Source organism: Mercenaria mercenaria, chromosome 13, assembly GCF_021730395.1.
Source record: "Mercenaria mercenaria strain notata chromosome 13, MADL_Memer_1, whole genome shotgun sequence".
NCBI lineage: Eukaryota > Metazoa > Mollusca > Bivalvia > Venerida > Veneridae > Mercenaria > Mercenaria mercenaria.
This window is the reverse complement of record NC_069373.1, coordinates 822,032-833,779: the sequence shown is the minus strand read 5'-3', so window position 1 is coordinate 833,779 and position 11,748 is coordinate 822,032. Positions and strand designations below refer to the sequence as shown.

General features: G+C 33.0%; 1 protein-coding gene across 1 annotated transcript; it reads left to right on the top strand.

The window, feature by feature from the left end:
* The first annotated feature begins 323 nt into the window (after positions 1–323).
* LOC128547771 (uncharacterized) lies at positions 324–9,825 on the top strand. Its single transcript, XM_053520939.1, has 3 exons — positions 324–459; positions 5,277–5,415; positions 8,562–9,825. The coding sequence occupies exons 1-3, from the start codon at positions 436–438 to the stop codon at positions 8,864–8,866; spliced, it is 468 nt and encodes a 155-aa protein (XP_053376914.1). The 5' UTR covers positions 324–435; the 3' UTR covers positions 8,867–9,825.
* Positions 9,826–11,748: the final 1,923 nt, after the last annotated feature.

Genomic DNA, 11,748 nt, shown 5'->3' with positions numbered 1-11,748 from the left:
GACTATATAAAAGTGGGATATGACAGCCAACAATATTTAAAAAAGACATCTGGCAAATCGTAGTGCTAAAATAACTGATTTCCTTAACTGACGCGACCATGCGCGTGACATAATCTTTTACAGAATTCATCCAAATCTGTTATGTCACACCATATCAGAAATCTTTAGATATGTCAATAGGCACTGCCTTCCAGGGGCGGCGTCTAATAATACTTTCCTTTGGCCTCTTTCGCCAAACAACCAATAACTGCAGACTGAGGATTGTTCAGTGTGTACTTTTACTGATGTTGAAGTTATTTTGCAAACAATTGTTGTGTGCACTTCGGAAATACTAGATGCAAAGATCTGTTCAATGTGGATAGCATGCAGCCTCGGAGTTTAAAATCATGATCGTTAAGTGCTTTATCGGCTTTATTTGCGCCCTGTTTTCTTTAAATGTTGCAGACTGCCATTCAGATTGTAAGTTTACTTTAATATTGTCATCTTACGAGCAGATTAATCAAAAATATAAAAAAAATAATTCAAATCATAGGAATTCATTACTTATACAATTCCTTGAAACATCAGTTTGCTGTGTTAACTCGCTTGTTGTCTTGGCGAATCACCTTAATGTTAAAAATAAATCAACACTGAATACGGAGAAAATTAGAAAAAAGGTGATACTTTATGAAACATATAATATCCCACTGAATGTTATAGGGATTTCAGGTGTTACAGGTTAATATGAATACAAGGTGATGCCAGTATTATATAAGCATTAATGTCACTAACAATTCTCTTTCATTTTCACGTATTGACATAATTACCCCACCCACTTTATTGTCAATGGAAAAAAAAAAACGTATTTAGATCTACAAAAATATTTCTGACGTTAAGATTTTCAAAATATTTTGCAGCTTTAATGACCCACAAAAATGCTTCAAAATGGAAAGAAACAATGTTGGGGTCACCATGCATCTAAGAGATTTATTAAGAAAAAACTGTTAAAAATTTGTGAATTTTGATATTTTATGTTTTAATATATGTTTTCTAGATAATATGATGTGCTATCTTGAAAACTTTTATTTCAATTATAGCTAATTATTATATGTATCAGTCAGGAACATTTCCAAACCAAGCCTAATCTACTTTAAATATTTGACATTACCTACCCCTACGCCATTGTAAATCTTATGTCAATTTTAGGCAAATACCAGCCACAAATAAGGGTGAAAATTTTTTTTTTTCGCAAAAAGTAGAATTTATTTGCTTAATTGGTACATTATTAGCCATATTTTAATTATCTATCATTAATTTTTGGCAAAACTTTTGTTAGAAAGCACTATTCGGAGAAATATTTTTCAAAATGGCGGATATCCTGAAAAAACGCTCGTACATCCTTAAGTTGAGAGATTTGCTGAAACTAATTGTATTTTTAGAGTCTGGTTGATATTTGAGTGTCTCAGACTAGGTTGAAGATATAAAGGCTACGTTACGCTGCTAGTAACATACTTTATACTTTAATAGTTCGAGACAAATTGAGTTAACTATGTAGCGTTTCCAATCACTTTTAAATCAATTGTCTCGAATCAAAAGCTAAGTGGCTTGAGCAATGTTTTCTATCTTGTTTCTTACAATTTTTTTAAGTACTCATTTAGTAAAGATATATTTTTAAACAACTTCTGTCTTTGGTGGTTTTATGTCTTAAAACCACCCTGATTTTAGTATGATGCCGCTAGGCGTAAAACGCCACACATGTTTGATTTATGTATCAGGGTGCAAAAATGCCCAGTTTTATTTGCACAGGTAAAACAGGACTTAAGCCATTTTGGCCAAGTAAACGGTTTAGAAACTGACGCATTTTCATGGAATTTTCTCCTGAGCGTTAAATTGTAAAAAAAATAAATCTAAGTAAGACATAATAGGAACAATATATCAAATATCTAGATATTCAAACTGTTTTTTATAATAAAAAAAGATGATTTTTGTTTTTGCATCCGAAATTTGTTTGACACAAGGTTTTAAACATTTTCTTAAAGACGTGACGATTGCAATATCAGACATAGGGACCTTTTAATCAATTACAGTGATATCACATCCCAATTTAATTCTTTTCTATTTTGCATTTAGCGAATCAATGTAGTTTTTAGGAAAATAACATCACGTTAAACTTGATGATAGAAATATTTACAACAGGGTTACCACCATTACAAACTACAGAAAGACTTCTTTTAATTTCACCACTTGTCGCTAGAGCTTTTGAGGAAACATTACATACATTTAAACTAATAAAAGTATAAGTATATAGGTATAATACGTATGACATTGACGTCGAAGAAAACATTTCATTTTGATCATTTTTTTTTTTTAAAACCGTGTATTGCTGCAGTTCTGCGCATATGAAACGACATTTTGACGAATGTGTCTTCAAAATTTCAGAATATACAGCATATTTGACAAATAAAAAGCTATAGTCGTGACCTTCATTTTTTGCTGGACTTATTTGAAAACAAAATAGATCAAGCGTCAGATTTTTAATGGATGCCTAGAGAAAAATCTCAATAATTTCAATGACATGTTTCCCAACAATTCTTTTCCTTTAATGCAGATTTTAATGAAACTTAGGTATGGTAGTTTCAGCTTTATTCTACGTTATACGGATAAAAGACGTTACGCCAACATTTCCAGTTTATCTAACGTGACGAATTACATTAAAAGTCGAAACAATGCAGACATGGTTATATTTTTGTAATCGCAATAACATGTTTATCGACTGATTCCTCTATGAATAATCACCACGCTTTTCATTGATGTTTTTTTGACTGACTACTCCCTAGATCCTACATATAATGAACAAAACAGCTAACTCACCATTAATTCTTTGGCCAGTAATTTAAAAATATATTAACGTGCAATTTTGAAATATAGTCTTTGCTTAGAACAACATGCTGTTGGTAGGTTTTCACAATTTTAAAGACAGCCAATTATGCTGTCATATAAATTCTATCATTTTCCGACTTCAGCCAATACTTGAAAAGTCTTAAAAATACACTAAAACATCTAGAATTTACAAACTAGCTTAATATCGTTATGAGGGAAGAAAATGACTACAAAAACAAAATAATAGCGTTGTCATGGTCAATCGTAAAATGTATGTGAAATTTAAACATTTCCTAGTAAAAACTCATATTCTACATTTCTTTGGTAGTAAATGAATATCATTATATTATGCGTAAATTAATACCACAGAAACTTTGATATGTTAATGTTGACAGAAAAATCTTATTGTGCCCTTAATTTAAGAAACGAATTTTCAACAGTTTTTTAAATTGTTTGCAAACTCTTTGATTGAGTATATGAAGGACAGAGAAAAGTTTACTAATAACTTGTCAAGTAATGCCTTCAAATGTAAAGCTATTGTAAATAAGTCATTTTATAATAACAGAGTATGGTTTCAGTTTGCTTACAGCATTCATGTGTGGTCCAGGTTTAATGCTTAGTATATTTTCATTTATTTCTTTTCTCTTATATAAATCCATTAAAACGAAAACAACAATTTTTACATTTTGTAATTAATGGAATGAATGTCATATTTATTTTTTTGTTTTTGTTTTTGTTTTACACACCTGTAAAACCCGAAACCGAACTACACATAGCCGATAACATTTATTACTTTTGTTTCTTTTTATAGTATAAAAAACTGTTTAATTCTTACAAATTATTTCAAATCACTGTACTGGCAGTATAAATAAAAAGTGAAAAAAGTAGTCCAACATCAGGAACAGCACAAAAGTTATCCGAATAAATTTGTTTTACACACTTGTAAAAAAGTTCTGTTAGCCAGTCAAATTGAAGGAAACGGTCCAAAAAAGAAACAAATGGTGATATCATTTATAAATAAATGAACATCGTAATACTGTAATATAAAATTGTGTTCCCATTAAAATATCTCTCTTACATATATTGCCATTGAGTTCTTTTTCCATGTCAAAGTTATTTTCCTTTGATTATTGACAGGAAAAAGACAAGAAGTCAACATATTAATTGGTTGAATATGTCTTTTATATCTGGATATATTTTTTTCTCTAAAACTCTTACAGGAATCTGAATTGTTAATATTACATTATGGTAAAGCTACGGCTCCGTTGTATATTAATTAAGATATACTCATTAGTTTTACTTTTGATGCTTAACGTCTTTTCAATATGTTATCTTTCCTAAATACAATTAGTTCTATTAAAGACAATTACAAATGTATTTCAATTGAATTTTGGACTATAAACTCAAGTGAATGTTGTAGTATTCGTTTCTTCAATCAAGGAGCTAAATTCATCTTAAATGATCCTGTAATCAATCGGTAGATAAGTTGTGACAATCGCTAAATTTCTGTTTGTGAATTGGCAAGGAACTTTAAAACTCTCGTTCATAGACATAAAGAGAAATGTTTCCTACTATAGACGGAACGCTAAGTTTACGAACGATATATTGAAAGGAAGCGCACAATGAACGAGCAACTAGCGTTTTACGCTTCGCGCACGATGAATGGCATACATGTACGAGTACACGATTTCACTTTCATTTTATGTTAAAATATGATATTCTTCGATATCTAAAAACGCAATCGGTGAATGATAACCTTTGTTTACTTCTGTAGTTTTGTTCGTAAAGAAGGTGAAAACAAATATTACAAAGTATTATGATATTAAGATATTACTATTAACACTCATTTGCTACTGCCACCTGAAAACAATATTCCGTCGTTAGGCACATGTTTGTTTTGTTTTGTTGGTGTAACGTAGCACGGACACAATTTAAGGTCATATGGCGACTTTCCAGATTTGATGGTGGTGGAAGACCCCAGATGCCCCTCTGTGGATTATAACATCACAGAACCTGGGTAGAACCACCGACCTTCCGTAAGCCAGCTGGATGGCTTCCTCACAGGAACGCCCCGAGTGAGGCTCGAACTCACATCGGTGAGGGGCTTGTGATTTGAAGTCAGCGACCCTAACCACACAACCACGGAGTCACAGTATTCAACCAATACATTATATATCTGACATTTAAAAATAACAAGAAATATACTTTAAAATGATAGCCGGTGCAATTGGATGGATTTAATTCAACACCTCATATTAATAAATGACCATCTCAGATGTCAGAGCGGGTAAGAAATAGGTAGAAATATTGTCATACACATACTTAAACGTTTTATATTTATTATAAAAGATATCTTTCACATTGGCTGTTATATGTAATTTGTATCGGCTCGGTTTTATATTTTCATACGTCAATAGCTCATGTATGGTTATGTATTGTTCATAGTAACAACATGTTTTGGATTGGAATGTCTTCACGGAGGGACTCTAACCGCAGAAGATGGGTTCTGCCAATGTATATGTGCTTCTGGATTCTCGGGACTTAAATGTGAATACGGTAAGCGAAATAGCATTGTACTCACTACAAATCCTTTCGGCGGGAGATACCAATTCATCAAATTTGCTTGTAGTTTATTATAACAGTTACTTGGTCATCTGTGCTGTTTTTGGCTCGAATGGAATCTGCTTTACCTAGGGCGTATATGAATGCATTATTTTCAGAGTTGTGTGCTATGTTAGTGATCCTTTTATCAAAAACCATAACCTGTTTAACCAAAAATGACTATATCTTTATTCAAATAAAACTAACGATGGACATTTCTCACCTAAAACTCCAAGTTCGATGAATGGGTACCAATCATATTAAAAAGAAGGTTATTTAACTTCCATCGTGCACCAGTCTCATTGCTCAATATTTCATATATACTAAACATATTTTATGCTTCCGTCAACGTCACAGAAAAAGCTTGCGTGAACCCCTGATGGTCTAGGGGTCACAGCAATTTGCACATGTTAGGCGAATTGTAAACAAACAAATACTGAATGCAAAATATTCACAGATATACAATAACGAATGAAATCTTGGAAATGATTTTGAATTGGAAGTCATACATAGGTATACATCGGCTTTGCTTATTTTATTCACATTGCTCGTTTTTGTTGTATATACAAATTTTAGCGAACTCGTGCATTTAAACGTCGACTGGCATACATTTTCACATCAACAAATCAGAATAGTTTTATTATCTAGACTGGAACTTTACTAGGGAAGTGAATCATGTTTTTATGTAAACTTTAATCTTAGCATTCTTTCTCTAAGGTAAGAAATACGGAAGGAAAGAGACTGGTACACAATGGAAGATAAATTATAACTTGTTCAATATCCATAGTACACATTTACTGAACTGCCGAAGGGGCGCGTTTTAAATGAGAAATGCGCGATTGATATAGATAGGTATATTTTCCTGTTCATCACCATGGTCCATAATATTATACCTAGGGATAGGGTATAACATGTACAGTGGCATTTTCTTTCTGGTCCGGTGCCAGTGGTCTAGACGTCATATTTGGTAACACAACCAAAGCAAGAAATCCTTTCTTCAAAATTTGTCCATATCCAATGGAATTAGATATAATGCTATCTTTTTTTTTGTTTTGTGCAGGGTATATTTAAGATAGATAACTCTTATGTAACATAATTATTTTTCAAATTATTTTGCAATTCTTCTTTGGAACTTCGAACTCTGGAAACAACACATGTGTAGATAAAACATTTACGTTGTTTTTTTTTTACCTGACATGGTTTTCAAATTCGTTTCAACTTACTTTTTTTTTCCAAAATAAATTACAGATATTTATGATAGGCTCTTACAACCACAATAAAACTTTCTATTTCAGCACCTCTTTTAAGCTCTTTCATATGACACACATGAACTCTCTAAGATTTCATTGGAGAAAAACAAGCTTCCGTATGGCATATCAAACGCTGCTAAATAATATACATATATCGGACAAATTATTTTCGAACGTTCGACGGATTTTGGATTATGTTTTTACTATTTAATATCTCATAATTTTTATTGCATAATTACCCATTTAATTTAATCTAATTTTATTTGAGATGAACCAGATGACCGACACCAGTAAAACGATATACTCTCTTTGTCAATATATTGTTACGTGATCCTAGGCTTAAGCGTTCAGAAGTATCGCCCGGAAATGGTTTAGATCATCTTGGTTACAGTGACATTGACCTAGACCTACTGATCTCACAATCAATAGAGGTTAACCGCTGGTCATGATTAATCTCCCTAATAAGTTTCGTAATTCTAGGTGTTATTGGTCTGAAGTTGTCGTCCAGAAACCGTTTAACTGTCCCGGATCACAGTGACATTGACCCTTGATCAGCTGATCTCAAAATCAATAGGTGTTATCTGCTGGTCACTATCATACCCTTTATTAGATTTCATGAGGTTAGGCTTAAGCTTTCTCAAGTTATCCTCCCGACAAACTTTAATTGTTCTTGGCCACTGTGATCTGGACCTTTGATCTTCTGATTTCAAGATAAATAGGCGTTATCTCGCGATGATAGGCTCAACAGTTCTCAAGATATCATCCGGAAACGGTTTAAACCTACCGGATCACTGCGACATTGACCTTTGGCCTACTGATCTCAAAATTAATAGGGGTGATTTGCTGGTTATGATCAAACTCCCCATTAGGTTTTGTGATCCTATCTCGAAGCGTTCTCAAGTTATCCTCCGGAAACCCGGGCCACTTTGACATTGACATTTGACCTGATTTCAAGATAAATATGGGTCATGTGCTGGTTATCACCTCATCTTCTCATTAGCTTTTATGATCATAAACCTGCGAACCGATTGGTCTACGAATCGACCGACAGACCTAACGACAGACAGACATACCGACTGACCGACACCAACAGCACAATATAACCTTCCTTCTTCGAAGGGGTGTGGCAGCCATAATAAGGAAATCACGACTAAAATATTGCCTTTTAGAATAAGAACAACGAAAGTTTCAAGCGAAAAACGATCAAAATACACAATAACAATAACAAAATATAGAGTGACACTCGGAAGTTCTTTTATAAAAATAACAAAGCTTCTACGCTTTAACAAAGTAACATTAATGAGCACTGAATATATAAAAAGCAAACATAAAATAAAGAATAGAAATTTCAAAATGTGCAATAACTAAATGTACAAAAACTAGACATAAAGAAACAATAAGAAAATACAAATTAAAGTTAGACCATTGATATACGTAGCGATGTTCGGCCTGCCAATACTTCCCGGCCGATTTCATTTTTATTGTAAAGTACGTAAAAACACGTACTGTTGTGTAATAAATACATCATCATCTGATACTTAAGCACCTGCTGTAACTTGTGTGTGGAAAGTAAATTAATCAGTAGCATGCATTTTCATTGGGCCATGGATGTTTCGATTTAAAGCATACGTACATTCTACATATTTTATTTATACATCTAAAGCATGTACTTGCATAATGTGGCGTGGATATAAAAATAAAGTGATTTTAAATACGATTCCGTATGGCAGTGGTTTTAACCAAAGCATATATCATTAAAAATGATAAGATAAGACACAACATCTTTTTTCTAAATATACTTTTACCAACCTCTGTCAATAAGAAAATGAGAAAGCTATGAATTTCTTTCAGAATTGAAGAAAAGTAGGTGGCCACGCGGTCCGTACTATCTGCCGATGACTAAAGGAGGGTGTCCAGAAACTAAAGCACAAGGGTGGAAAATAGGATACATCAACTTTACAACGGAAGTTCCTTTTAAAGCTGACACATTCTACAACAATGTCTCAGATAATGCGACAGCAATATATAATCTGGCATTCGAAGAAACACATATACTAGGACCGTACGGACTATATAACCTGACGGAAACAGACGAATGGCCTAACTGGGAGTTCGAAGTTTTTGCCTTAAATAAAGGATGTCCTCCGGGTAAATAAGCTATGGAGAGTTACTGGTTTTAGTGTGCATGTCTTATTATAAACATGCATTGGAATTACTAACAGTTTAGTAAAGATATCTTTTTCCGATTGATGTTTATTAAATTATTACGCGTATTCCAGAAGGCATTTGTATAATTTCCCTTAGGAAATGGAGAATTTATTTTATAGTTTTGTCATTGATAATGTTCGGTTTGATATCACACCAAGGGAGCTTGTGGCTCTCCTGCGTCTGCTACAATAATTTATGAATTAAAGTTGCTGTTCGCAAAACCTTCTTCTTAACTAAATAACTGTTTTATTATTTTTACGAGTCGATAACGACATTACCTGCATCATAAACAATAACACTTACATAGTTTACATCCGCCTAACACTTCCAAATGCATGCTCTCAGTGCTTGTTGCTCGGTTTCATATATTTCCGGGCACACTTTTGTATTATAAGAGCGAACAATATAGTGATAGAATTCATACCATAACAGGTGAAATAGCTACTGCGCCGGACATGCGTAGCTATGGTTATTAAAACGTTCTACACGATGAGCGTATCAGCAAAAATATACCCCCGCAGTCAGGTCGTTTTAAGAGTAAATACAGTTGGTATAACGACACTAAAAGTACAGTTCTGCAGTCAGGTAAATGTCAAAGTAGGTAACCTGTTTCATGTATGGTACAAGACGTAACGAAGTAGTTAAATCGGTTCAATATGTAATATCACCAACACTGATTAACTATTCAAAGGCAAAACTATTTTTTTTGTTCTTTGTAACTTAGTATTGTTGAAAAGGCGTGAACTATTATTGGTACAATAGGTTATGTACACTAGCTCATAGTTTTGTAGTTGTAAGGAGATCATCATTCAAAAATGTAATGTGTTGCCTGGTAGATTTGTACAAAACGTCCAGCACGAAGAATGATAAAACATCTTCATGAAATTGAATGTACACGTGTTGTTCTTTAGCAATTGAACATGAACATACGGAGTCGGTTTTGTTTATATATAATTTTCCTATGAAAAAAAAAAAACATCTTCTTCATATTGAAAACTTTAAATGCTCATTAAACTTCGTTCTAAAGAAGTGTTTATCATTTAAAACATCAAACACACATATCTGACGGATATTTCAAAATTCAGGTTTGGACCCTCGCTTCTCCATCGCAAACTTTTTTACGCCCTTCGCGTTCCGAAATATCATATCCCTGAAATATTGTGAAATAAATGACGAACCATTGTTGCATTGGATGAATGCACATGTGTCTTCAATTGTAAAGCTTTGTTGAAGTTATATATTGTATGAATTTGCATTCCGCATGACATTTCAATACAAGTACACAAATCGCGAAAAATACAGATCATCCAAGATTTAAACATTATAAGTTTTTGTTAAAGGCCATGCCTTTTATAAGAAATAATTATTTTATGATGATTAATAACATCTAATGAACTAAAGAAGTATCAATCAAAGCTTATCAAGATTTAAAGTGTTAAATCTTATAGCTAACCAAAACAAAATATGTTCTAGTTGAGCTTTAACGAATATCCTTTGCTAAGCGTCCGTTGCGAATGTTAAACATTAGGTTTTGTTCAGATGAGCTAACATTGAGATTTTACTTTTCGTTTATTCTATATAGATAAACTGTTGTTGCATTTTTATCCGGATAATGCAACAGCAAGCACCTGCTGGAATTTAAGGAAACTTATAGATATGTTTATTCTTTACAGAAGAAAAACATATACCGGTTGGTGATTTTTCACAGTGTAAATGTCCTTTGATTATTTGAAATTGGTGAACGATTTTGCTTTTTTGTTTCGATTATTCTCAAAAACAACTCGTAAGAATCCACTGAAACTTCATAGACCACAATGTTAAAAGACGCTAAGTGGGTATCATTTTCATGTTCAGGTGTGCTATTTTTTCAGTCAGTTATTACCCTTTAAGAAAACAACAGTTCCGTGTTTCGGAATTTTCTTTTATAGAACACGGAAGACATTCAGTTGAAAAATAGTTTAATATCTGCAATCTACAATCAGTTTTTTCCCCAAACTTTAATCGAAGCATTAAAGATTTCACTTGAGTTATATTTATTTATTTATTTTGTTTGGTTTAACGTCGCACCGACGAAAATTATATGTCATATGGCGGCTTTCCATCTTTGATGGTGGAGGAAGACCCCAGGTGCCCCTCCGTGCATTATTTCATCACGAGCGGGCACCTGGAAAGAACCACCGATCTTCCGTAAATCAGCTGGATGGCTTCCTCACATGAAGAATTCAATATCCTGAGTGAGGCTCGAACCAGCATCGATGAGGGGCAAGTGATTTGAGAGACCTTAACCACTCGGCCACGGAGGCCCCATTATATATTAAACAATAAATATATCACATTTGATTATAGAAATAACAACAGTATTGGTATGCAAAAAGAAACATTATATTTCCTAAATATAGTTGGTGCGAACCCTAAATAACAGTGTAATGTCCCTTGAAAGAAAGATGACGTTTGACTTGTTGAAAACTTTAACGTCTCATCTATTAAAATTCAAAATCGTAGCTTTTGCTAAGCTCAGATAAAAGGAATATTTATTGTATTCGAATAGTTGGGTGAGCAAATCTTTAAATATATCACAGGAGAAAAACATTTGTATCTTGGACCAAAGGACTTAAATATCATCAGTGTTTGTATTTAATTTCTATTTCAAATAATAATGGTTGGTTTAGCATCCCATTTACCAAATTCATTTTGCACCAGAACATAATAATTACGGTACAAAGCACACTGATGTTATATTTGATTTACATAATTAAGGCTAGCAGACACAAGAAACATTATTAAATATTGTGGCAGCAGACATTATAAAGAGGTAATATGGATCTGATAT